The sequence below is a fragment of the Pleurodeles waltl genome, chromosome 8 (genome assembly GCF_031143425.1).
Source record: "Pleurodeles waltl isolate 20211129_DDA chromosome 8, aPleWal1.hap1.20221129, whole genome shotgun sequence".
Lineage (NCBI taxonomy): Eukaryota > Metazoa > Chordata > Amphibia > Caudata > Salamandridae > Pleurodeles > Pleurodeles waltl.
In genome coordinates, this window is record NC_090447.1 from 1,535,628,558 (window position 1) to 1,535,656,208 (window position 27,651).

At 58.4% G+C, this 27,651-nt stretch overlaps 1 protein-coding gene across 2 annotated transcripts in view; it reads right to left on the bottom strand.

Moving 5' to 3' along the window:
- The window catches only part of LOC138248944 (sodium/potassium-transporting ATPase subunit alpha-1), a 67,208-nt gene extending 41,379 nt beyond the window's left edge, over nt 1–25,829 (bottom strand). The window contains exon 1 of one of the 2 annotated variants that reach the window (XM_069202973.1): nt 25,727–25,829. In XM_069202973.1, coding sequence (XP_069059074.1) covers nt 25,727–25,747 — 21 coding nt within the window. In that variant the 5' untranslated portion in view covers nt 25,748–25,829. Of the gene's footprint in view, nt 1–12,135; nt 12,552–25,726 lie in introns of those variants that run through there. The other variant, XM_069202974.1, reaches the window with a different exon arrangement.
- Between the last annotated feature and the right edge of the window lie 1,822 nt (nt 25,830–27,651).

The window sequence follows — 27,651 nt, forward strand, 5'->3', positions numbered from 1 at the left end:
TGCCACTGACCCAACCACGCTATCTTGCGCTACCCTAGTGCCACTGTCCCAACCCCACCCGCCTGCGCTACCCTAGTGCCACTGTCCCAAACCTACCAGCCTGCACTACCCTAGTGCCACTGTCCCAACCCCGCCGTATTGCAATACCCTAGTGCCACTGTCCCAACCCTACCAGCCTGCACTACCCTAGTGCCAATGTCCCAACCCCACCCGCCTGCGCTACCCTAGTGCCACTGTCCCAACCCCACCCGCCTGCGCTACCCTAGTGCCACTGTCCCAACCCTACCAGCCTGCACTACCCTAGTGCCACTGTCCCAACCCCGCATTGCACTACCCTAGTGCCACTGTCCCAACCCCACCCGCCTGCACTACCCTAGTGCCACTGACCCAACCACGCTATCTTGCGCTACCCTAGTGCCACTGTCCCAACCCCACCCGCCTGCACTACCCTAGTGCCACTGACCCAACCACGCTATCTTGCGCTACCCTAGTGCCACTGTCCCAACCCCACCCGCCTGCACTACCCTAGTGCCACTGACCCAACCACGCTATCTTGCGCTACCCTAGTGCCACTGTCCCAAACCCACCAGCCTGTGCTACCCTAGTGCCACTGTCTCAACCCTACCAGCCTGCACTACCCTAGTGCCACTGTCCCAACCCTATCAGCCTGCACTACCCTAGTGCCACTCAACCCCACTCGCTTGCACTACCCTAGTGCCACTGACCCAACCCCGCCGTCTTGCGCTACCCTAGTGCCACTGTCCCAACCCCACCAGCCTGCGCTACCCTAGTGCCACTGTCCCAACCCCACCAGCCTGCGCTACCCTAGTGCCACTGTCCCAACCCCACCAGCCTGCGCTACCCTAGTGCCACTGTCCCAACCCCACCAGCCTGCGCTACCCTAGTATAGCTACACCTACCCATACACGTGACTACCCCAGACATGCACAACCCCAGCACTGCTGTCCCGACCCCACCGGCCTGCACGACTGTAGAGACGTTGCCCCGGCTCTGCCATTCCCAGGTTGTCTGTAGCGCCGCTGCCCGCACTTGGCGCTGCCACTTTCTGGTATTACATAAACTGAGCACGTCCCTCAAGGAGGGCCCTGGAAACCCCTCCACTTCCAAGAATTCACACTCATTCAGGACTTTGTCCCAGCCCCACCCTCCGGTCACACGCGCGCTTCCCTTCACCCAGGCCTCTCCGCACGAGTAGGCGCTATTGTGCACTGTCAGAGCTGCGAGATGCAGATCAGCATTTACGCACGCAGCGGAGCACGTGAGGATTGTGCCAGCCCCTCCAGTGCCCACCCTGGGCACGTGAGGACTGTGCCAGCCCCTCAAACACCCACCCTGGGCACACGAGGATTGGTGCCAGCCCCTCAAGCGCCCACCCTGGGCACACGAGGATTGGTGCCAGCCCCTCAAGCGCCCACCCTGGACACACGAGGATTGGTGCCAGCCCCTCAAGCGCCCACCCTGGGCACACGAGGATTGGTGCCAGCCCCTCAAGCGCCCACCCTGGACACACGAGGATTGGTGCCAGCCCCTCAAGCGCCCACCCTGGACACACGAGGATTGGTGCCAGCCCCTCAAGCGCCCACCCTGGGCACACGAGGATTGGTGCCAGCCCCTCAAGCGCCCACCCTGGGCACACGAGGATTGGTGCCAGCCCCTCCAGGTGAACGCGTGACGGTAGCGCCTTGAGAATCCACCCTGTGTGGGATGGACAGTTGGGGAGCGTGATGGTAGCGCCTTGAGAGCCATCATGTGTGGGATGGACAGGCGAGAGGCTGGCGGTTGAACAGAGTCCAGCGTCAGCAGGTGAAAGAGTAGGTGAGGAGCTGACAGATGACTATGGCTCTAGCGCCTCGAGAGCTTGCCCACACTCAGATTGTCCTTGGATCACACTGTTGAGCCATAACTGGGGTCCTCAGACCCCCCCTGGGGTTCTACTGCCAGGTCACTTCTCGCTCCCCTCAGACCCCCCTGGGGTGCTGGTTCCAGGTCACTGCTCGCTCCCCTCAGACTCCCCCATTTACTAGGCCTCCAACCCCCAAGTCCAGCTCATCAGGTGGCTCCCTCAGACCTGGGATCACTCCTAGTTCACAGGAGTGACTGAGTGCTGCTGAGAAGGAGAGGTCATAGTGAGGGATGAAAACAGAGGCCTAGAGGCGCAGAAAGGCCCGTGAAGGTGGGGTAACAATACACTATACAGCCCGGCCCAGCCCCCCTTCCACCAGGGCCCACCCCCCCTGCAGTGGACACTTGTGCCCCATACACAATGCTCTCCTTGCTTCCTCATGGTGAGCAGGCACTGAATTCCTGAGAGTCAGCAGCTGTGCCAGGCAGATGGCCATGCAGGAGTGCGGGGGGTCTGTGAGCCCCAACAGACACCTTCAGACTCCCCAGTGAAACTCACAGCCAACCGTGGCCACCGCAGCCTCCCTAAAGCAACAACACCCACAACCAACCATGGTCACCTGAGGCCACAGTCTCCGTAAAGCTACACTCACAACTAGCCGTGGCCAATGCAGGCCACAGCCTCCCTAAAGCCTAAAACACCCAAACCCAATCATGGTCACCGCAGGCCACAGCCCCCCTAAAGCAACACAACACCCAAACCCAATCATGGTCACCGCAGGCCACAGCCCCCCTAAAGCAACACAACACCCAAACCCAATCATGGTCACCGCAGGCCACAGCCCCCCTAAAGCAACACAACACCCAAACCCAATCATGGTCACCGCAGGCCACAGCCCCCCTAAAGCAACACAACACCCACAACCAATCATGGTCACCGCAGGCCACAGCCCCCCTAAAGCAACACAACACCCAAACCCAATCATGGTCACCGCAGGCCACAGCCCCCCTAAAGCAACACAACACCCAAACCCAATCATGGTCACCGCAGGCCACAGCCCCCCTAAAGCAACACAACACCCAAACCCAATCATGGTCACCGCAGGCCACAGCCCCCCTAAAGCAACACAACACCCACAACCGATCATGGTCACCACAGGCCACAGCCCCCCTAAAGCAACACAACACCCACAACCGATCATGGTCACCACAGGCCACAGCCCCCCTAAAGCAACACAACACCCACAACCAATCATGGTCACCGCAGGCCACAGCCCCCCTAAAGCAACACCCAAACCCAATCAGGGTCACCGCAGGCCACAGCCTCCCTAAAGCAACACAACACCCACAACCGATCATGGCACCACGGGCCACAGCCCCCCTAAAGCAACACTCAACCAACCACAGCAGTCTCCCAAAAGCAGCATTGGCAACCAACTGTGGCCACCCCTGGAAACAGACTAACAAAAAGCAACACTTACAAGCAGCTGTGGCCACCACAGCCTCCCCGAAGCAACACTCAACCAGCGGTGGCCCCCGCAGGCCACAGCCTGCCTAAAGCAACAGTCCAACGAACCGTGGTCACTAGGGGCCACAGCCTCCCTGTAGCAACCATCACAACCAACTGTGGTCACTGCAGGCCACAGCCTCCCTGTAGCAACCATCACAACCAACTGTGGTCACTGCAGGCCACAGACTCCCTGTAGCAACCATCACAACCAACTGTGGCCACCACCAGCCACAGCCTCAATACTCGCAACCAGAGGTTGCCACCACCGCCTCAATACTCACAACCAACTGTGCCCACCACAGGCGACAGCCTCCCCAACACAATACTCATAACCAACCCCTCCACACTTCAGACCCCACCTCACCTCCGCACTGCACAGACCCCAACAGCCCTACACACTTCCGCACTGCACAGATCCCCACAGGCCCTATACACCTTCGCACTGCACAGACCCGCCCCCCACACAGCCCATATACACCTCCTGACTGCACAGACCCCCCCCCACCTGCCCTGCACACCTCCTGACTGCACAGACCCCCCCCCACCTGCCCTGCACACCTCCTGACTGCACAGACCCCCCCCCCACCTGCCCTGCACACCTCCTGACTGCACAGACCCCCCCCACCTGCCCTGCACACCTCCTGACTGCACAGACCCCCCCCCCACCTGCCCTGCACACCTCCTGACTGCACAGACCCCACCTGCCCTGCACACCTCCTGACTGCACAGACCCCCCCACCTGCCCTGCACACCTCCTGACTGCACAGACCCCCCCCACCTGCCCTGCACACCTCCTGACTGCACAGACCCCCCCCACCTGCCCTGCACACCTCCTGACTGCACAGACCCCCCCCACCTGCCCTGCACACCTCCTGACTGCACAGACCCCCCCACCTGCCCTGCACACCTCCTGACTGCACAGACCCCCCCCACCTGCCCTGCACACCTCCTGACTGCACAGACCCCCCCCCACCTGCCCTGCACACCTCCTGACTGCACAGACCCCCCCACCTGCCCTGCACACCTCCTGACTGCACAGACCCCCCCACGTGCCCTGCACACCTCCTGACTGCACAGACCCCCCCCCCCACCTGCCCTGCACACCTCCTGACTGCACAGACCCCCCCACCTGCCCTGCACACCTCCTGACTGCACAGACCCCCCCCACCTGCCCTGCACACCTCCTGACTGCACAGACCCCCCCCCACCTGCCCTGCACACCTCCTGACTGCACAGACCCCCCCCACCTGCCCTGCACACTTCCTGACTGCACAGACCCCCCCCCACCTGCCCTGCACACCTCCTGACTGCACAGACCCCCCCCCCACCTGCCCTGCTCACCTCGACTGCACAGACCCCCCCCCCACCTGCCCTGCACACCTCCTGACTGCACAGACCCCCCCCCGCCCACCTCCTGACTGCACAGACCCCCCCCCTGCCCTGCACACCTCCTGACTGCACAGACCCCCCCCCCTGCCCTGCACACCTCCTGACTGCAAACGGCGCCAGCCCTACACACCCCCGTTCTGCACAGACCCCGCCAGCCCTACACAGCTACTAATTGCATAGATCCCACAACAAAAAAGGTGATAAGAGTGTCAGCAACACTGCATGCCGGCAAACACCGGCACAAAACAGGCAGGGCGACCCTGGCCTTCAAGCCCCCTAGGCGAAGGAGGGGATTGTTTGATTGTGGGGTACCCTGCTCACGCGGGCACGGGGTGACCCCAATGCAGCAGACACCCTGCTCAGCGAGAGGAAAGGCAGAAACAGGGCAGTTGCACCATCTGCCAAGAAACTACAAAGCAGACTCTTCCGCCTTTCACAATCCTGCGTGGGACTGGCTCGGCCCCAGCCCTTCCCACCCTCCCTGTGGCAGCAACACCCCATCTTATCGACGCCGGCTCCAAGCAGCCGTGCCAGGCCTTCAAGAGGCTGGTGTAATGGAAAAACCTGCAGGGATGGGGGGGGAGGAAGCTGCTCCCCTTGGAAACAGCCACCCAGGGCTGAAGTGCCAGGAGGCGGGCACCAGAGCTGCTGAAGGGAGAGGTCAGGCCGGGCACCGGGGCATGCACAGTTATCCTGGAGTGGGCACCAGGGCCTGGGCAGTGAGCCTGGAGAAGGCTCACCAGGCATCAATGAAAAGATATGTATCCAGTAGACGGCAGGCTGGGCACCAAAGCATGGGCAGTGAGCCTGGAGAGGGAAGGCTGGGCACCAGAGCATGGGCAGTGAGCCTGGAGAGGGAAGGCTGGGCACCAGAGCATGGGCAGTGAGCCTGGAGAGGGAAGGCTGTGCATCAATGAAAGGTTATGTATCCAGTAGAGGGTAGGCTGGGCACCAGGGCATGGACAGTGAGCCTGGAGAGGGCAGGCTGGCATCAATGCAAGGATATTTATCCAGAAAAGGGAAGTGTGGGCTTCACTGCACGGACAGGCATGTTGAAAAGGGTACAATGGGCACCACTGCACGGACAGGCACCTGGAGTAGACAGTCTGGGCACCACTGCACGGACAGGCACCCTGCAGAGGGCAGACGGACATGGAACAGAGGAGCAAGGCAACCTCACAGCGAGGACACACACTGGGCAACACTGCATGGACATGCCCACCACAGAGGGCATCACTTCCGGGTGAGTCCGGACAGCTTAATAAGGTCACGGTGGTCACATCCCACAGGACATAACCCCTGCATTTAGTTGATGGTGAAGGTAAGTAAGAGCTTTCCCATAACCTACCCTGGTGGATAGATCCGCCCGGCTTACACGGTTCTGAGGAGTGAAATCCGAGATTTGTGTGAAAATCAGTCTTGTGAGTTTCTCAATAAGCTTCGAACTAGTCGGTGGATGTGGTAAACCTGGAAGTATCCACAACCAGAAACCCGCTAGATGCCCCTCCCCCGTCTACCTTACATTTAGTAAACCCCATAAATACCTCAACTCTATGAAAAACAGACCCCAATTACTTTCGTCTGCGTGTATAGCACACGAGAGAGAAGAAAAGTGCAAACAGCCCAGTACCAAAGCACTCCTTACTAGACAACCATGCACCACCCACCTGGGAAAGCAACCACAGCGCTCCTTACGAGAAAAAAACATGCACCGATCACCTGGGGAACCAACTAGAGCGCTCCTTATTAGACAAAACCATGCACCGACCACCTGGGGAGACAACCACCGCGCTCCTTACCTGACAAAAACATGCACCGACCACCTGGGGAACCAACCACCGCGCTCCTTACTAGACAAAACCATGCACCTGCAGCCCTCCTTACTAGACAAGACTATGCACAGACCACCCGAGGAATCAACCACAGCGCTAAAACCATGCACCGACCACCTGGGGAATCAACCACAACTTATTAGACAAAACCATGCACGACCACCTACAGAATCAACCACAGCGCTTCTTACTAGACAAAACCATGCACCAGCCACCCGGAAATCAACCACAGCGCTTCTTACTAGACAAAACCATGCGCCAGCCACCCGGCAATCAACCACAGCGCTTCTTACTAGACAAAACCATGCACCAGCCACCCGGAAATCAACCACAGCGCTTCTTACTAGACAAAAGCGTGCACCAGCCACCCGGAAATCAACCACAGCGCTTCTTACTAGACAAAAGCGTGCGCCAGCCACCCGGCAATCAACCACAGCGCTTCTTACTAGACAAAACCATGCGCCAGCCACCCCAGGCAGCAGCTAATGCGCCAACGGCAGATAACCCAGGCAATGTGCACCACAGCATTTCCGACCACGACCCTATAGACAAGAGCCACAGGCCCTCCCCCGTGCACCACAGCATACAACACCTGGTTAGTAGCCACTGTGGCGATTGCCTACACTCGGCCACAATAGCTGACCCCACTGCATGGCAAACCGTACACTCACATGCAGTGCGGTCTGTGTCCACAGCTAAAGTCTTCCACCCTCACTGCATCACAACATACCTTGCTGCACCCTACCCACCACTCCACAAGATTCAATACTTGTCACTACCCTACATGTCAGAGCCACGCGTGGCTCTGCACTCTAGTGCACCAGACCCTAAATACCCAGCTGGGACCCTAGGTACCACAGCAGCAAAGGCACCATACACACCACCATACATGGCATCAGAACATCAGAGGCCACATACTGCACTACCTGGTGCACCCCAGCACCAGAGTCCATACCGGAGACACCCACCATACACACCACAGTACTAGACACCATACCTGGCACCAGAACACCACACCTGACGGCAACATACATACCATAGGACAATACATCATACCAGGCATCACAACACTAGAGGCCACGTACAGCGCTACCCAGTGCACCACAGTCCACGCTTTGAGAGGTCTCACGTGGCGCCACTCACTGCACCAGATCACAGCCAGCAGCACCTAATGTACCACTGCACTGAACTCAGACTGTCACACAAGACAGGCCCCACACTTCTCACAGCCCTCGTGCCAGGGGTCTGGCCCACAGTCTGATACTAAAGCAGCAGCCTCGAGGCACTAGAAGACGTACCACAAACTATTCACAATCAAGGGCTGTTCTTGGTGGCGCCCAGGGTACCACATCCCAAGATTCCATTCACCAGCCTTGACCCTGTGCACCACCTTTGATCCACAGACCAGGAGCCCCACTCGCCAGCCTTCACCCACAGTCACAGACCCCCACTCGCCAGCCTCTACCCACAGTCACAGACCCCCACTCGCCAGCCTCTACCCACAGTCACAGACCCAATTAACCAGTCTCGATCCACAGACCAAGAGCCCCATTCATGCAGATGATCAATGTCAGGACCCGTGCTAGGGAAGGAGATTCAGTGAGAGCCGAGATCCTGAAGATTCAGCCACCTCCCGCCCCCGAGGCCAATGAAAGAGCGACGCAGAAACAGCCTCCATTGCAGAGGATCAACCAACTGCACAGCATGGATACCCCTCGGACACCCTACCCTCTCCCAAGGCAACCCCCAAACTAGAGCACCGATGCACCCCTCCAGACAAGCTCCCAACCCAAGAGGCTTCTCCCTTCCCACCTCTGAACCTTAAACCCCTTCCAACTGGGCTATGTCCATTTCCACCCAGGAGAGCTGAACCTACAGGAACCCCCATTCCCCGGCCACAAAACTGACTCCCATAACCCCTCCCCAGTCCCCTCCACTCCCAGATACAGGTGGAAAACATCTTAACACAAGATCCCTTCCTTACAGACCCACTTCTCCCCCTACAGGATCCAGGTACACCCCACCCCCTGCTGACAACCCTTCTCCTCCCAGGCGTGTACAGCACTAAATGTTCCCAGACACCCTCATCTCCCCCAAAATCACTTCATGGAGCCCTTCCTGTCGCAGATACCCTTTCACCCAACCCTATTCTACCCCAAACATGGAGCGGCGTCCCCTGTCACAACAGCCCTCCTACTCCCAGGACCAAAGCTCTTCCAACCACTCAACTTCCCTGGGCCCCAAACTGTCTGCCACCCCCAAGGAATTCAGAAACAGCTTCTTCTCCTAAAGCTATTCCAACCCACAAATCCCCCTATGCCCTCAGTTACCCTCACCGACACCCTGTTTTGGAAGGCAGAGCTTTCCTTCCTAGGGCCACTCCTGTGCCATAAATACCCAGCCACCCTCTTTTTAGAGATACTGCCATTCCTTTCCAGGCAGGTGCAATGCCCTATTGCCCCCCCCCCCCCGCCCCCAGACACCTTCCACAGAGCCACCCATAACCCTCCTCTCCTGCCCCAGATACCCTCCCCAGAGCCACCATAGCCCTCCTCTCCTGCCCCAGACACCCTCCCCAGCCCTCCTCTCCTGCCCCAGACACCCTCCCCAGCCCTCCTCTCCTGCCCCAGACACCCTCCCCAGAGCCACCACAGCCCTCCTGCCCCAGACACCCTCCCCAGAGCCACCACAGCCCTCCTCTCCTGCCCCCAGACACCCTCCCCAGAGCCACCACAGCCCTCCTCTACTGCCCCAGACACCCTCCCCAGAGCCACCACAGCCCTCCTGCCCCAGACACCCTCCCCAGAGCCACCATAGCCCTCCTCTCCTGCCCCAGACACCCTCCCCAGAGCCACCACAGCCCTCCTCTCCTGCCCCCAGACACCCTCCCCAGAGCCACCATAGCCCTCCTCTCCTGCCCCAGACACCCTCCCCAGAGCCACCACAGCCCTCCTCTACTGCCCCAGACACCCTCCCCAGAGCCACCATAGCCCTCCTCTCCTGCCCCAGACACCCTCCCCAGAGCCACCATAGCCCTCCTCTCCTGCCCCAGACACCCTCCCCAGAGCCACCATAGCCCTCCTCTCCTGCCCCAGACACCCTCCCCAGAGCCACCATAGCCCTCCTCTCCTGCCCCAGACACCCTCCCCAGCCCTCCTCTCCTGCCCCAGACACCCTCCCCAGCCCTCCTCTCCTGCCCCAGACACCCTCCCCAGCCCTCCTCTCCTGCCCCAGACACCCTCCCCAGAGCCACCACAGCCCTCCTGCCCCAGACACCCTCCCCAGAGCCACCACAGCCCTCCTCTCCTGCCCCCAGACACCCTCCCCAGAGCCACCACAGCCCTCCTCTACTGCCCCAGACACTCTCCCCAGAGCCACCACAGCCCTCCTGCCCCAGACACCCTCCCCAGAGCCACCACAGCCCTCCTGCCCCAGACACCCTCCCCAGAGCCACCATAGCCCTCCTCTCCTGCCCCAGACACCCTCCCCAGAGCCACCACAGCCCTCCTCTCCTGCCCCAGACACCCTCCCCAGAGCCACCACAGCCCTCCTCTACTGCCCCAGACACCCTCCCCAGAGCCACCACAGCCCTCCTGCCCCAGACACCCTCCCCAGAGCCACCACAGCCCTCCTCTACTGCCCCAGACACCCTCCCCAGAGCCACCATAGCCCTCCTCTCCTGCCCCAGACACCCTCCCCAGAGCCACCACAGCCCTCCTGCCCCAGACACCCTCCCCAGAGCCACCACAGCCCTCCCCTCCTGCCCCAGACACCCTCCCCAGAGCCACCACAGCCCTCCCCTCCTGCCCCAGACACCCTCCCCAGAGCCACCACAGCCCTCCTGCCCCAGACACCCTCCCCAGAGCCACCACAGCCCTCCTGCCCCAGACACCCTCCCCAGAGCCACCATAGCCCTCCTCTCCTGCCCCCAGACACCCTCCCCAGAGCCACCATAGCCCTCCTCTCCTGCCCCCAGACACCCTCCCCAGAGCCACCATAGCCCTCCTCTCCTGCCCCAGACACCCTCCCCAGAGCCACCACAGCCCTCCTTCCCCAGACACCCTCCCCAGAGCCACCACAGCCCTCCTCTCCTGCCCCAGACACCCTCCCCAGAGCCACCACAGCCCTCCTGCCCCAGACACCCTCCCCAGAGCCACCACAGCCCTCCTGCCCCAGACACCCTCCCCAGAGCCACCATAGCCCTCCTCTACTGCCGCCAGACACCCTCCCCAGAGCCACCACAGCCCTCCTGCCCCAGACACCCTCCCCAGAGCCACCACAGCCCTCCCCTCCTGCCCCAGACACCCTCCCCAGAGCCACCACAGCCCTCCTGCCCCAGACACCCTCCCCAGCCCTCCTCTCCTGCCCCAGACACCCTCCCCAGCCCTCCTCTCCTGCCCCAGACACCCTCCCCAGAGCCACCACAGCCCTCCTCTACTGCCCCAGACACCCTCCCCAGAGCCACCACAGCCCTCCTGCCCCAGACACCCTCCCCAGAGCCACCACAGCCCTCCTGCCCCAGGCACCCTCCCCAGAGCCACCACAGCCCTCCTGCCCCAGACACCCTCCCCAGAGCCACCATAGCCCTCCTCTCCTGCCCCAGACACCCTCCCCAGAGCCACCACAGCCCTCCTGCCCCAGACACCCTCCCCAGAGCCACCACAGCCCTCCTCTACTGCCCCAGACACCCTCCCCAGAGCCACCATAGCCCTCCTCTCCTGCCCCAGACACCCTCCCCAGAGCCACCACAGCCCTCCTGCCCCAGACACCCTCCCCAGAGCCACCATAGCCCTCCTCTCCTGCCCCAGACACCCTCCCCAGAGCCACCATAGCCCTCCTCTCCTGCCCCAGACACCCTCCCCAGAGCCACCACAGCCCTCCTCTACTGCCCCAGACACCCTCCCCAGAGCCACCACAGCCCTCCTGCCCCAGACACCCTCCCCAGAGCCACCACAGCCCTCCTGCCCCAGACACCCTCCCCAGAGCCACCACAGCCCTCCCCTCCTGCCCCAGACACCCTCCCCAGAGCCACCACAGCCCTCCTGCCCCAGACACCCTCCCCAGAGCCACCATAGCCCTCCCCTCCTGCCCCAGACACCCTCCCCAGAGCCACCATAGCCCTCCTGCCCCAGACACCCTCCCCAGAGCCACCATAGCCCTCCCCTCCTGCCCCAGACACCCTCCCCAGAGCCACCACAGCCCTCCTGCCCCAGACACCCTCCCCAGAGCCACCATAGCCCTCCTCTCCTGCCCCAGACACCCTCCCCAGAGCCACCACAGCCCTCCCCTCCTGCCCCCAGACACCCTCCCCAGAGCCACCACAGCCCTCCCCTCCTGCCCCCAGACACCCTCCCCAGAGCCACCACAGCCCTCCCCTCCTGCCCCAGACACCCTCCCCAGAGCCACCACAGCCCTCCTCTCCTGCCCCAGACACCCTCCCCAGAGCCACCACAGCCCTCCTCTACTGTCCCCAGGCACCACCATCCACCCCGTGACAGGTGCTCCTCCTGCCCCTGCCGCCCCCGCCCTGTGCAGCCTTACCCCGTAGCCCATGGCTGCACCGGTGTGCGCGCTCCCGGGTCCCGCTCCGCTGGCGCCGCGCGCTGGGCACGTGCTTCTGTGCCGGGGGCTCGCGCCGGCCGGTCCTGGGAGCCGAGGGTCCTCGCGCCGCAGAGGGTCCACGCGCCGCCCGCCGTGGGAGGGTTCTGTGCCTCGCGCCGCCGCCCACGCGCTCGCGCACACCCGGCTCGAGCTCACTTTCCGAACTAAACTGAACTGACGGAAGAGCTGCAGCCCGCGCGCCCCTTCATATACGCTGGGCGTGAGGGCCCTACGTCAGCACGCACAGGGCGGTGGATGGGACGTCACTCGGTTCCCAGGCAACCTGTGGAGGGGGGTTGGGGGGTAAGATAGAGAATAAGTCGCCTGAACTGCAGACATGGCAGCCAAGGGGGGGCGGGGGTGTCTTGGATAAAAGGTGGATGCGGGGGGAGGGGCGGGCCCTGCACTACTTCCAAGACATGAGGAGAGCACATTGGAGCCGGGAGCCTGGCCAATCACAGAGCCGGACCGGCCGCCAATCAGAGGGCGAGCACCACCCAAGCCCCCACCACCCCAGCAATGCGGTCCGTGCCAGAGTCCAGTCCGAGCACCCTGGCGTGCACTGCAGGGGTCCAGCCTAGTGTGCACTGCAGGGGGTCCAGTATCATGATCCCACCATGCACTGCACCGCAGGCGTCCAGCTTCATGATCCCACCATGCACCGCAGGGGTCCAGCTTCATGATCCCACCATGCACTGCACTGCAGGGGTCTAGCATCATGACCCCACCATGCACTGCACCGCAGGGGTCCAGTATCATGATCCCACCATGCACCGCAGGGGTCCAGCTTCATGATCCCACCATGCACCGCAGGGGTCCAGCATCATGATCCCACCATGCACCGCACCGCAGGGGTCCAGCATCATGATCCCACCATGCACTGCACCGCAGGGGTCCAGCTTCATGATCCCACCATGCACCGCAGGGGTCCAGCATCATGACCCCACCATGCACTGCACCGCAGGGGTCCAGTATCATGATCCCACCATGCACCGCAGGGGTCCAGCTTCATGATCCCACCATGCACCGCAGGGGTCCAGCATCATGATCCCACCATGCACTGCACCGCAGGGGTCCAGCATCATGATCCCACCATGCACCGCACCGCAGGGGTCCAGCTTCATGATCCCACCATGCACCGCACCGCAGGGGTCCAGCATCATGATCCCACCATGCACTGCAGGGGGTCCAGCATCATGATCCCACCATGCACTGCACCGCAGGGGTCCAGCATCACGATCCCACCATGCACTGCACCGCAGGGGTCCAGCATCATGACCCCACCATGCACCGCACCGCAGGGGTCCAGCATCATGACCCCACCATGCACCGCAGGGGTCCAGCTTCATGATCCCACCATGCACCGCAGGGGTCCAGCTTCATGATCCCACCATGCACCGCACCGCAGGGGTCCAGCATCATGATCCCACCATGCACTGCACCGCAGGGGTCCAGCATCATGACCCCACCATGCACCGCACCGCAGGGGTCCAGCATCATGATCCCACCATGCACCGCAGGGGTCCAGCTTCATGATCCCACCATGCACCGCACCGCAGGGGTCCAGCATCATGACCCCACCATGCACTGCACCGCAGGGGTCCAGTATCATGATCCCACCATGCACCGCAGGGGTCCAGCTTCATGATCCCACCATGCACCGCAGGGGTCCAGCATCATGATCCCACCATGCACTGCACCGCAGGGGTCCAGCATCATGATCCCACCATGCACTGCACAGCAGGGGTCCAGCATCATGATCCCACCATGCACTGCACCGCAGGGGTCCAGCATCATGACCCCACCATGCACTGCACCGCAGGGGTCCAGTATCATGATCCCACCATGCACCGCAGGGGTCCAGCTTCATGATCCCACCATGCACCGCAGGGGTCCAGCTTCATGATCCCACCATGCACCGCAGGGGTCCAGCTTCATGATCCCACCATGCACTGCACCGCAGGGGTCCAGCATCATGACCCCACCATGCACTGCACCGCAGGGGTCCAGCATCATGACCCCACCATGCACTGCACCGCAGGGGTCCAGCATCATGACCCCACCATGCACCGCACCGCAGGGGTCCAGCATCATGACCCCACCATGCACCGCAGGGGTCCAGCTTCATGATCCCACCATGCACCGCAGGGGTCCAGCTTCATGATCCCACCATGCACCGCACCGCAGGGGTCCAGCATCATGATCCCACCATGCACTGCACCGCAGGGGTCCAGCATCATGACCCCACCATGCACCGCACCGCAGGGGTCCAGCTTCATGATCCCACCATGCACCGCAGGGGTCCAGCTTCACGATCCCACCATGCACTGCACCGCAGGGGTCCAGCATCACGATCCCACCATGCACTGCACCGCAGGGGTCCAGCATCACGATCCCACCATGCACTGCACCGCAGGGGTCCAGCATCACGATCCCACCATGCACTGCAGGGGTCACCTGCCTACTGTGCACTGCAGGGCTCCAGTATCATGATCCTACCATGGATTGCACTGCAGGGGTCCAGCCTAGTGTGCACCGCAGGGGTCCAGCTTCATGATCCCACCATGCACCACAGGGGTCCAGCTTCATGATCCCACCATGCACCGCAGGGGTCCAGCTTCATGATCCCACCATGCACCGCAGGGGTCCAGCTTCATGATCCCACCATGCACTGCACCGCAGGGGTCCAGCATCATGATCCCACCATGCACTGCACCGCAGGGGTCCAGCATCACGATCCCACCATGCACTGCAGGGGTCACCTGCCTACTGCGCACTGCAGGGCTCCAGTATCATGATCCTACCATGGATTGCACTGCAGGGGTCCCTGGCCAAGTGTACACTGCAGAGGTCCAGCATAACGATCCTACCATGCACTGCAGGGATCCATCATACCGATCTCACTGTAGACTGCACTAGAACAGTCCAAACTAATGATCCTACTATGCACTGCAGGAGTCCCTGGCCTAATGTGCACTGCACTACAGGGCCCCAGCCTTTTTCTACCATTCACTGCACTGAAGCGGTCCCCAGCCTAGTATGCACTGCAGAGGTCCAGCATAATGATCCGACCGTGCCTAGTGTGCACTACACTACAGGGGTCCAGCATAATTATCCTAGTGTGCACTGCAGGGGTCCAGCATAATAAACCTGCTGCACACTGCAGTATAAGGGCCACTGGCCTAGTGTGCAGTGCAGGGCTCCTACATAATCCTACAGTGCATAGGAATGCAGGGCGTCCAGCATAATGATTTTACTGTGGACTGCATTACAAGAGTCCAAACTAATGATCCTACTGTGAACTGCAGGAGTCCCTGGCCTAGAGTGGGGCACAGGAGTCCAGCATAATGACCATACAGTGCACTGCAAGGGTCCACCTTAAGGATCCTACTGTGCACTGCAGTATAGCTGTCCCTGGTCCAGAATGCACTGCATTACAATAGTCCAGCATAATGAGCATACAGTGCACTGCACTATAACCGTACCAGGGCTAGTGTGTACAGCACAGGTCCCGCATAATGATCCTACCATGAACTGCAGGGGTCCCACAATGATTCTACTGTGCACTGCAGGGGTCCATCCCAACAATTCTATCATGCATTGCACGGGTCCCTGGCTGAATGTGCACTGCGGGTATCCAGCATAATGATCCTACTATGCACTACATTCTAGGGACCCCTAGCCTAGTGTGCACTGCATTGCAGGTGTCCCAGGCCTACTGTGCACTGCAGGGACCCAGCTTAATTATCCTACCATGCACTGCAGGGGTCCCTGGCCTAGTGTGCACTGCACTACATGGTTCCAACCTAAGGATTTTACTGTACACCGCTCTATGGGGGTCCCTGGGCCATTGTGCACTGCAGTACAGGTGTCCCTGGCCTAGTGTTCACTTCACCACAGGGGTTCCTGGCCAAGCATGCACTGCACTACAAGAGTCCAGCTTAATGATCATAGGGTGCACTGAACTGCAGGGGTGTCTGGCCTAATATGCACTGCACCACAGGGTTCCTGACCCTCCTTACCACACGAACTTCAACCTACTGTATTATAGGAGAACTATCTTACTACGTCCCAGGCCAGGGCTAGGAAAAAAAACCTAGACTAGGGTAACAAATCCAAGACTCTGCAGGATCACCAGGTACCTGTGTGCCCGCCTGGACTAGGGTCTAAGGCCTATACACTGCGAGAACGCCAGATCCTTATTAGGGGTGGGCGGAACGCATGGAGTTTCACTCTGCAGAGTTACCTAAAAACTCGGCAAGATTCCGCAGAATTCGTGGAGTGGCGGAATTCTAGTCGGTCACTCTGCTTGCAACGATTTGTAGCGCTGGGAGCTTCTCCCACACTGTAAAATCAGCATGAACAGCACCACGCGGAGCACCAGGCGGTGCTGCTTGTTTCTCCCGCTTGAGTAGGTTTTCTACTCGAGCGGCAGCTTCCACAACGCAAGCAGCAACTTTCTCAGAGCGAGCAGTAAGCTCGAGATTGCCTGGCTCAAGATTGCCAGAGTTGAGAAATTGCCAGGAGGCGGTCTAGCGCTCATTTTTTCTCAGTCGCACTCACAACTTAACATTGGCGAGCCGTGCATGAGAAAACTCTGCATTGCAGTGGTGGGCAGAGCATTTGCCCAACTCCGCTCTCTAAACGGAGTGGGCAAAACTCTAGGAAATCTACAGATGGAGCAGAGTTTACTCCCTACCCCTAATCCTTATACCCCTGGCCTGATCTACGACCACCTCTTTAGAGGTCAAGAAAACCTAGACCCTGCATGATGACCGGGGCTCTGAACCCCCAGCTGGACTAGGGTCCAAGCACTAGAGTTTAGCAACACTAGAGACTGCAGAATGACCAGCGCCCCCCACCGCCGGACTACGCTCTCAGCACTAGCTCTGAAGAATCACTGCCCCACCCCAGGACCTGGGTATCTGCAGTAGCTCTGCAGGTAAGTCAAGAATCATCGCCCCCCCCCCCTTGACCCCAGACTAGGGTCTCAGCACTAGCGATGAGGGCAGGGTAAGAATGGCCGCCCCCAACCCTCCCAATTAGGGCCTCAGCACTTGTTATGAAGTTAACAAGGGCACAGGATCACCAGGGCCCACACCTACAGCCTGTATCAGGACCTCAGCTCTAGAGATTAACAAGGCCACAATATCACTGTGCTCTCCCTTCTCTGCCTGGACCAGGGTCTCAGCTCTAGAGGTTAACAAGGGCACAGGATCACATGTACAGCCTGGACCAGGACCTCAGCTCTAGAGGTTAACAAGGGCACAGGAGCTGATCTGCAGCCTGGACCAGGACCTCAGCTCTAGAGGTTAACAAGGGCACAGGAGCACATCTGCAGCCTGGACCAGGACCTCAGCTCTAGAGGTTAACAAGGCCACCATATCACTGTGCTCTCCCTTCTCTGCCTGGACCAGGGCCTCGGCTCCAGAGGTTAACAAGGGCACAGGATCACATCTACAGCCTGGACCAGGACCTCAGGGCACAGGATCACATCTACAGCCTGGACCAGGACCTCAGCTCTAGAGGTTAACAAGGCCACGATGTCACCGGGCCCTCCCTTTTCTACCTGGACCGTGGCCTGTCTCTAGAGGTTAGCAAGGGCACGAGATCATCAGACCACACACCTACAGCCTGGACCAGGACTTGAGCTTTAGAGGTTAACAAGGGCACAGGCTCACATCTCCTGTATTGGACCGGGACCCCAGCTTTAGAAGTTAACAGGGGTACATTACCAGGCTCACATCTACAGCCTAGACCATGATCTCAGCTCTGGAGGGTAATCAGATCAACATACCCCCAAATCTTATCTTGGGGTCCTGAACAAAGCCTGTAAATTAACAAGACCAACATCCAAACAAGCCGTGCAGAGAAAGGAAACCATAAATACTTAACAAGGGCAGCAAATGAAAACATGTCCAGCAGCGTACGAACCGCCCCAAAAGCCCGTGTTAATGCCAAACATGAAAATGAGGAATTTTAACCAGAGATGCCCAGATTTTATGCCAGCTGATAACACCACGGGGCCCTCTACTGCCCAGCAGCACAGAAAGACAGGACCCCTGAACCCGAGCCAGAAGGCGTGTGCGCCTTGAAGCCCCACTTCTTGGGCGCCTTGATGCGCATTATAAAAAGGAATGCAAGATTCCACTAAGTGCACGGTTTAGGCCTGGCCTGGGGCACTAGGTCGTCTGAGCTGTAGCAATAGATAGCAAGTGGAGGGCAGGTTCACGTGACTGCCCATCGGAGGCGGGAGGGCTTCTTGGGGTACGGTGTGTTCCCCCTTCAGAAAAAGGAGTGCTGAGCCCTGAGAAACACTGACAACAACACACATGAAAGTAGAGACCCGAAAACGTATGGCAAAGGCAGCACAACGCAGAGTCCAAATATAGTACTAATGGGGCCCATTGTTGATGGATCCAATTGTGCCTTGAAGCACCCCAGGACTTCTGCTAGGCTCCTGATCCAGATCCTTGGCATGAGGTAGGGAAGGACAACTATTTCCTATTCATGAATCACCGAGTGGGTCGACCAATGCTCTTCCACATCTGGAGACAGAAAGTGGAAAATACCAGGTACAATTCCACAGTGGGGTCCTTACTCCTTCCATCCCACACTGGACATCCTGGGCCTTCCTCACCTCCTGGACGTCTAGGATAAAATTCCAGTGGGGGTCCTTACCCCTTCTGCCCCACATTGGACATCCCAGGCCTTCCCCCACCTCCTTACCCCTTCCACCCCACAGTGGACATCCTGGACCTTCCTCACCTCCTGGGGGTCCAGCCTAAAATTCCACAGCGGGGTCCTTACCCCTTCCATCCCACACTGGACAATCCAGGCCTTCCCCATCTCCTGGAGGTCCAGGCTAAAATTTCACAGCGGGGTCCTTACCCCTTCCATCCCACACTGGACAATCCAGGCCTTCCCCATCTCCTGGAGGTACAGGCTAAAATTCCACAGTGGGGTCCTTACTCCTTCCGTCCCACACTGGACATCCTGGGCCTTCCCCCAGCTCCTTACCCCTTCCACCCCACAGTGGCCATCCTGGACCTTCCTCACCTCCTGGGGGTCCAGCCTAAAATTCCACAGCGGGGTCCTTACCCCTTCCATCCCACACTGGACAATCCAGGCCTTCCCCATCTCCTGGAGGTCCAGGCTAAAATTCCACAGTGGGGTCCTTACTCCTTCCGTCCCACATTGGCATGATCCATAGACTCCACGCCGCCATCACCTTAACAGCATGGATAGCATTCTGTCTGGCCTGGTGGGTTGGGTTTCAGAGAGGTGCAGTAGGTTGGCGTGTTGGACAGCCATAGATTAAACAATAGACTAGCCCCAGACAACTGGATCCTGCCCTGCTATTGGCACTAAGTGAAGGCTCCCCATGTTCAGCTTGGGGTGCCTTCAGTATATCTCAGGTTGACCTGCATCTTCCATAAATTCTTCCTGTCCACCAAGTTGATGGCAGCCTGAAGTCGACATAGCAGGCCTGTGCATGGCCTTCAGGGCTACAGATGCTAGTGTGAAACCAGGAACCCTACTCCCAGGTCCCCACCGCCCTCCAAACACCTGGTCGCTTCACAAGGACAACTTATTCATAGCCTCCATTAACGACCTGAGTGCGGGGATTGGAGGGGGTGGCACAGTCCCGCTTTTAGAGGTGTGTCAAGGAGCGTGATGCACGTTATGTGCACATGGACCATTTGGAGCAGGTATTAGATATTAGACACAGTGTGAATCGCGAACTGATTTGCGAGAAGTACAGGTTTAACAGTGTTTCTTTAGGTCTTGCCTATCAGACAGTGCTGCCTGGTTGCAAAAGACCTATTGTGAGACTTAGTGGGCTTACAACCCTCCCCTGCCTTGCTATTGGTTGGCTTTAGTGACACTCGTTTACCCACTTCTTGTTGCCTTCCTCTGCTTGTGTTTGTCCCTCCCCTGGAGCATAACCTTTTTCCAACCTTTTGATTGGCTGACTTGTATCCTTCCACTGCTCGTATTCAGGTAACTACTTTTTCCATTCAGCACTCAATGAGAATGCATGTATTTGGCAGCTGTCTCCCTTGTGTGCTGCTTCACCCCTCAAATATTCTTGTGCTGTGTTCCTCCCCAGCACACCCCCTCCACATTTGGATATTTTTGCTTTTTTTTTTTTTTTACCATTACAGACAAACATTGGCAAACCCAACAGCACAGTACTCACAATATGAAGGTGCAATATAATGGCTTTACCAACGCTTGTTCCTAAATGGGATGGTATTTTTCCGTGTATAATGCTATCCCCCTTAGATATGGTACTGGGCTCTTTGGAACACTTGTCTTGAGTTTGTATCCAGGATGGAAAGCTAGCTACAAACTAATACTAACAGCACCTGGGACCACCCCCGCTGAGGGCTCCCCAAACCGCCAGGGGCCACCCCCGCTGAAGGCTCCCCCCCACACCGCCCGGGGCCACCCCAGATGAAGGCTCCCCCCCCACACACCGCCCGGGGCCACCCCAGATGAAGGCTCCCCCCCCCACACACCGCCCGGGGCCACCCCAGATGAAGGCTCCCCCCCCCACACCGCCCGGGGCCACCCCAGATGAAGGCTCCCCCCCACACCGCCCGGGGCCACCCCAGATAAAGGCTCCCCCCACACCGCCCGGGGCCAACACAGCTGACGGCTTCCCACCCCCCCCCCCCACACCGCCTGGGGCCACCGCACAAGGCCACCCCCCACAGAGGGCTCCCCCCACGAGGCCACTCCGCTGAGGGCTACCCCACATCGCACAGGCCACCCCCGCTGAGGGATCCCTCCACACCGCCTGAGCCCTCTGCTGGGGTCCCCGCTGAAGGCCCCTCACAACGCCTGGGGCCACCCCCACTGAGGGCTCCCCACACACCGCCCGGGGCCACCCCCCACTGCACGAGGCCCCCTCCCCAACCGCCTGAGCCCTCCGCTGAGGTCCCCGCCGAAGGCCCCTCACAATGCCTGAGGCCACCCCTGCTGAGGGCTCCCCAAACCGCCCGGGCCCCAGCTGAGGGTCCCCAACACCGCCCGGGGCCACCCCAGCTGAAGGCTTCCCCCCACACCGCACGAGGCCACCCCTGGATGAAGGCTCCCCCACACCGCACGAGGCCACCCCCGCTGAGGGCTACCGCACAAGGCCACACACCCCCCCGCTGAGGGCTCCCCCACACCGCCCGGGGCCACCCCAGCGGAAGGCTTCCCCCCACACCGCCCGGGGCCACCCCAGCTGAAGGCTTCCCCCACACCGCCCGGGGCCACCCCTGGATGAAGGCTCCCCCACACCGCCCGAGGCCCCCCCCGCTGAGGGCTACCGCACCCCCCGCTGAGGGCTACCGCACAAGGCCACACCCCCCCCCGCTGAGGGCTCCCCCACACCGCCCGGGGCCACCCCAGCTGAAGGCTTCCCCCACACCGCCCGAGGCCACCCCTGGATGAAGGCTCCCCCACACCCCGGGGCCACCCCCCGCTGAGGGCTACCGCACCGCCCGGGGCCACCCCCCGCTGAGGGCTACCGCACCGCCCGGGGCCACCCCCCGCTGAGGGCTACCGCACAAGGCCACACCCCCCCCCCCCCGCTGAGGGCTCCCCCACACCGCCCGAGGCCACCCCCGGATGAAGGCTCCCCCCCCCCACACCGCCCGAGGCCACCCCCGGATGAAGGCTCCCCCCCACACCGCCCGGGGCCACCCCCGGATGAAGGCTCCCCCCCACACCGCCCGAGGCCACCCCCCGCTGAGGGCTACCACACTCCCAGAAAGCCACATTCCTACCCACAGACTTACACACTATTCCATAAACTCGAGTTCTCGGAAAGGGCTGTGGCATCCGCATTCAGGGTTTTTTGTCCACTTAAAGTCAATTTGGGTATGCAAAAAAATGCTGTCCGTCAGGCTTCTCGAGCAACGCTCGAATGCATTTAAGGCAGCAGCGGCAGGGATTGTGAGAACTCTCTAAACCATGGGTACTCACAAACACTTTCCCAGGGGCCACAAAGTTTGGTTTGTGATGTGACCGAGGGCCGCATTGATGCTAGAAGGGTGGTGTCGGCGGCGGCGTGGAGGGTGGGGGGGGGGGGGGGGGGGGGGTTTGGGGCAGTGGGGGGTGTGCAGTATGGTGGTGTAGGAGAAGCGAAGCATATACATCTAGTGGCTAAAATGCATAATGTGAAACCAGAAAACCTGCTGTGAATCCTGGCTTCCCCCCTTTACCAAAATGTGTGATCCTAGACAATTCTTTTATTTCACTTTTTCTTCATTATTGCATATAAGGGAATCTCAAAATACATGACTTCAGGATGTGCGATGTACAAAACCTTCTCCTGTGTTTGCTTTAATAAACCATAATAATGTTCATGTGTTATAGGAATCCATGCCACCCAAAGAGTGAATAGGAAAACCAATTTGCCTCTTAGTTCAGTGTTTTCAGGGGGGGGATGAATGTTTCTGGATTTATGTTTGAAAACCATCACTTAAAAAGAAAATGCTTCTCCATGCACTGATATAATCTGATGTACTATGTTGAAACGACTCTGCATGTTAATGATAAACAGGTTTTGATTTTTGAAGAGCCCTTATTATATTTTTACAATTTTGGTGTAGCATGTCTTTAAAAATGAAGGTGTTCCTACAGGTGCGGGACAACTTAGTTACTTACTTTCTTTGCCTCCTATTAACATTTAAATAAAGGCTTGCCTTTTATTTAACATATTTTTATTCATTATACAGAGCTGAGTGAACAGCAGCCCAGTCCTGCTGTTGAGCAGGGGGCCGCATGCGGCCCCCGGGCTGTACTTTGAGTATCACTGCTCTAAACGATATATATTGTGAATTAAGCCCCTCTCCCTTAGGGGTGTCTTTCAGAGTCAGTCAGTGCGCCCTGGGCCCTAGCGCAAGGAACAAAAGGCTGGTTGAATTGCAACAATAATTAGGGTTCCGTGGACCCCGGTGCACTGCACCTGCTGCAACCATGGAGGCTACGCCCGGGAGCGCAGCGCTCTATAATCTGTAAATAAATCAGATAATTTATAAACTTTGTCACAGTTGCTCACACCGCTCTCTTCCTGTGCCCGAAGTGAGACTTCGGTGTCATCCTCACCGTGTGGACTGTTTTCAGAGTGTACCCCCTGCGCCCCACAAAACATGACAACACCAGCGCTATACAAAGGTGCGCTTTGCTACTACACAACGGTGAAAGCGTTTAATTTACAGCAAACACAACTGATGAATTTAACCGGCGACACACCTATGTCACCCCCTAAACAAACATTTCACCCAAAACAGCCACAGCCTGTGGCCGCCACGTCAGACACCCCGAGCACGCCCGGCCTTTGCACAGACATCAATGCGCTAAGTGCATCATATTGAAAAGGTGAACTACAAGTCCCAGGATGCATCTGCTCTCGGCTGCCAGGCACACAAGTAGTGCTTAATTTGTAAATAAAGAGGTGCTGGTGCTCAAAGCCCTTCTCTTAAACGCGAGGCTGCTGTAATTAAATCTGCCAGCACTGAATACTGAGGCAGCGTAATCCTGAAGCCATCTCGGGCCTCTTCAATCTATTTACGGCCACTCCCTGCCCCTTCAACTCACTCTTGCAGCTTTCTACTTTCTCCCTTTATGATGCTTTTTCGTTTTTTCCTTCTTCCGTCTTTCCTATATGTGTCTTTTGATCGTAGCAAATGCTTGAGGCATAAGAATGAGCGCCGGCCCTCACAAATAAGTGCCGGTGCTCAGCACCGGAAACAACAAGCACAAATTAAGCACTGCACACAAGCCTTTCATTCTATGCACACGGCAGGGGTGGCAGTCTTGCCAGGGCTGGGTGTGCCCTGCTGGGGTCTCCTCCTGTTAACAAGGCCCCCCCCCCCCCCCCAGGGCAGCCGGGCGAGGGCAGGTGTCAGACACGAGCCCCGCCGGAGGCCAAGGTGAACACACAATTATCAGCCCTCCCAGAAAGGTTAATCCATTTAGAGGAGACAAGCAGGCGGCGGGGAGGGAGTAAATTGCATTAACATCGAATGTCCTCCGCCCACGGGCACACAATGCGCTTATGGAGCTGTCGTGGATGCGATCACCTCTTCAGGAGAGGGGTACCCCACCGCCCAGGGACAATGTGGTTTGTATGCAGAACGTGGGTTTCCTGAAGAATGAGGGGTGTAAACTTCGGATCTGGCCAATTCTAATTGTTGTAAAATGACAGGCTTTGGTCATTATATAGCGCCCAGTGCAAATGCAATCGACTTTAGGTGCTTTACAGCTGACCGGACACACCAGGGGTGATGGGCAACAAGGCCAGCGGCGGGACTGACCTATGGGGGATGCGTGCACTTCCCATCTGCCGCGTGCCTCATAGCGCCTGCAGTGGGAGTGAAGCGCTAGATCTGCGCCCTGCCTCTTCTGGGGGTTATAGGTCAGTACGGCTGCGACCAAGTCGTCTTCAGGGTGAAGGGATGGAGGCCTTTGAACTGTCAGTGGGGCTGGGACAGGGTCAGTCATAAATCAGGCCTTCGAGTCAGTGCTCCCATGAGACCGGTGGGCTGGGGCAGGTACAGGCCGGCTGGTAAGGACCTTTGAAGGGCCAGTGGGGATGGGAAAGAGTCAGTCATACACCAGGTCTGAGAGGAAAGGGGACAGATTAGAGGCTGGTGGAGCTGGGACAGAGTCAGCCATACACCAGGCCCGTGAGGAAAGGGGACAGATTAGAGGCTGGTGGGGCTGTGGCGGGGTCAGTGCTCATGTGAGACAGAGGCTGGGGCAGGCCTTGTGGCTGGTAGGGGCCCTTGAAGGGCTTATGGGGCTGGGACAGAGTCAGTCATACACCAGGTCTGTGAGGAAAGGGGACAGATTAGAGGCTGGTAGGGCTGGGACAGAGTCAGTCATACACCAGGCCTGTGAGGAAAGGGGACAGATTAGAGGCTGGTAGGGCTGGGACAGAGTCAGTCATACACCAGGCCTGTGAGGAAAGGGGACAGATTAGAGGCTGGTGGGGCTGTGGCGGAGTCAGTGCTTATGTGAGACAGAGAGCCTGGGGCGGGCCTTGTGGCTGGTGGGGGCCCTTGAAGGGCCAACAGAGCCGGGTCAAGTACAGGCGGAGGGGGCAAGCAGACTGCAGACGTTGGGGGCTGCACTCGCCTGGCACCGCAGCCTTTGCGGGACCGTCGGGCCGGGGCGAGGTCAGTCACATTCCCCGCTGCTGCCCCTGAAAGGTCGGTAAAGCTGAGCACTTGTGTTGAATGTGGAGGGTGAAGTTACAAGCTGGTCGGGCTGGGGTAGGAGCAGTCACAGGTCACACGTACGCTTTAGAGGGGCTGGGGTAGGAGCAGTCACGGAAAGACAGTTTTAATGAAAATATTTCAATGGAATTCGGATAGGGGAACCTACCGACCGCCCCCTGAAACATTTCAGAGAAAACTGCCCAAGGGAGACCAGGCCTCTCCTCGTACAAAACCTGCACACATGTCCAGAAGAGATATTTTTTTAAAGTAAGTTCTGAATTTATCCCCAAAACATTGTTATGTCCAACCTTTCCGAGAAGAGGATCCATCCCGCGTCCTCCTTGCAATAACCTTCGGCCCCAACTGAACCCACCACGTGTCTGACCCAGAACTTTTTTTTCTTTTTTTTTTTTTTAATTTAAAAGGGAAAAAACCTCGATCTGGTTAGGCCTTAAAGAGCCAGGTCAGGCTCGATAGGTTCACATAAAGGGGCTGCTTCCCGTGCACGCACAGATCTCAAGCTGTTTCCTTTCAGCTGTGAGGGCTGAAGCCTCCCACACCCGTTGCATTCTGGTACTTGCAGTCCTGGCCTGGAGCGCGTGTCCGTGTGTATGTTTGTGTGTTTTTAGGAGTGTGGGGAGTTCCTGAGCAGCACACATCAAGATGGGGGTCTTTGCTGTAGATTTAGTGTTCTATTTTACAATCATAGCAGTCAAGTGCCCCGTGTTTCATGTGACACTTACATCTAGGCTTGGCTTTTTGGTAATCTGCATGCCGGGGTTTGTAGGCCCATGCTCCTACACAGAAAAAGGAAAACTACAAGTTCCAGAATGCAACGTGTTTAGTCAAACGTAAGGGCTGGCTGAAGGTTACCCCAGACTTGTGGCCACTTGGAAGCAGTATTGTACTGTTCACACAGCTGCCAAGTTTCCCAGGTTCATGGTGATGTACTGCTTCAGGCCAGATGTTTTCCTATGAATTCTGGGACTTGTAGTCCTGTTCTATAATTGAATAAACATGACTAGAAGTCCCAGAGTTCAAAGAAAAAACCTGGACTGGAGCAACACATCACACATGGACCTGGGGGACTTACCAGGACTGACTGCTGCACTCTTGCATTGTAAAAGTCCTTGGAAAACTGAGCTCCAGTGAGGCAGCACCATGATCTCATGGGATCAGGGGCACAAGGACCACAGAACTGGGGGTTCCTTTTGAAAAACATCCAAGAAAACCTGACAGAAGATATGGCACTGTCTTGGTTTCACTGTCAGACTGCGGCAGAGCTCTGAAGTCTCCTGGTCTATGAGTGAATACATCACCAAGCCCAGGTATAGCGCTTTATTTCTTGCACAAGCATTAGTGCAAGATACAGGTTTCTCCCCGGCTTCAGCGCTGCTGCAGAGCTCTCAAGTCTCCCAGGTCCAAGCTTGGGCTGGTTATCTGGTCCAGTCCAGGTTTTTGGTTTGCACCCTGTGCCTTGCAATCCTCTTGATGCCAGTACATCACCTGCACAAGTCCCAGAATGCAACGCAGAACGCCTGGCCCTCAGCACGTGCTGGCAGGTGGATCCTGGATACCAGCCTCACTACACGGCCTCGTAGGGCCCCCAACCTGCGGCGGTGGCAGACAGCGCTGCACTGGCCGGGCAAGGCTTTTTGGCGCTATAGGCAAAGTGACATCCAGGGAGAGAAAGGTATGTGGTGAGGGGTGAGCAGAAATAGACTCACAGAGGAAAGAGGACAGAGAGAGGACGGGCATAGAGGCTGGCACGAGAAACCCACTGTTTGCTGCCCCCAGAGGGCTGGTACAAGGGCTCTACCCAGGGAAACAAGTCTCCCAACTGTCACGAGGCCTCTTCTTTCTGGGTTTATTTTGCTGCAGTACTTAAACACTCGCGTCCTGGTTTTGAGTAAATATGTTTTATTTCAAAACAAATACACATTATAATGCAGGTGCACAGGGTGTTATTGAATCAAAATCTGAAAGGGATTCTTAGCAGAAGGTAAAATAATCCTATGTAAGTTCCAGAGTTGGAGGCCAGGGGAGTCCTCAGAGACCCATTAGGGCAAGGCCCACATTTACAGCAGTCCACACAAACTTTCAGCAAAGACTTCCAAGAAAAGGAAACACAGGGGCCCACCTCTGCAGAAAGAAGGCGACCTTCACTCCTAACAGCAAGGGGCACTTCTTGGCTGGCCCAGGTAGTCAACAACGTTCTCATCTCCTGAGCCAA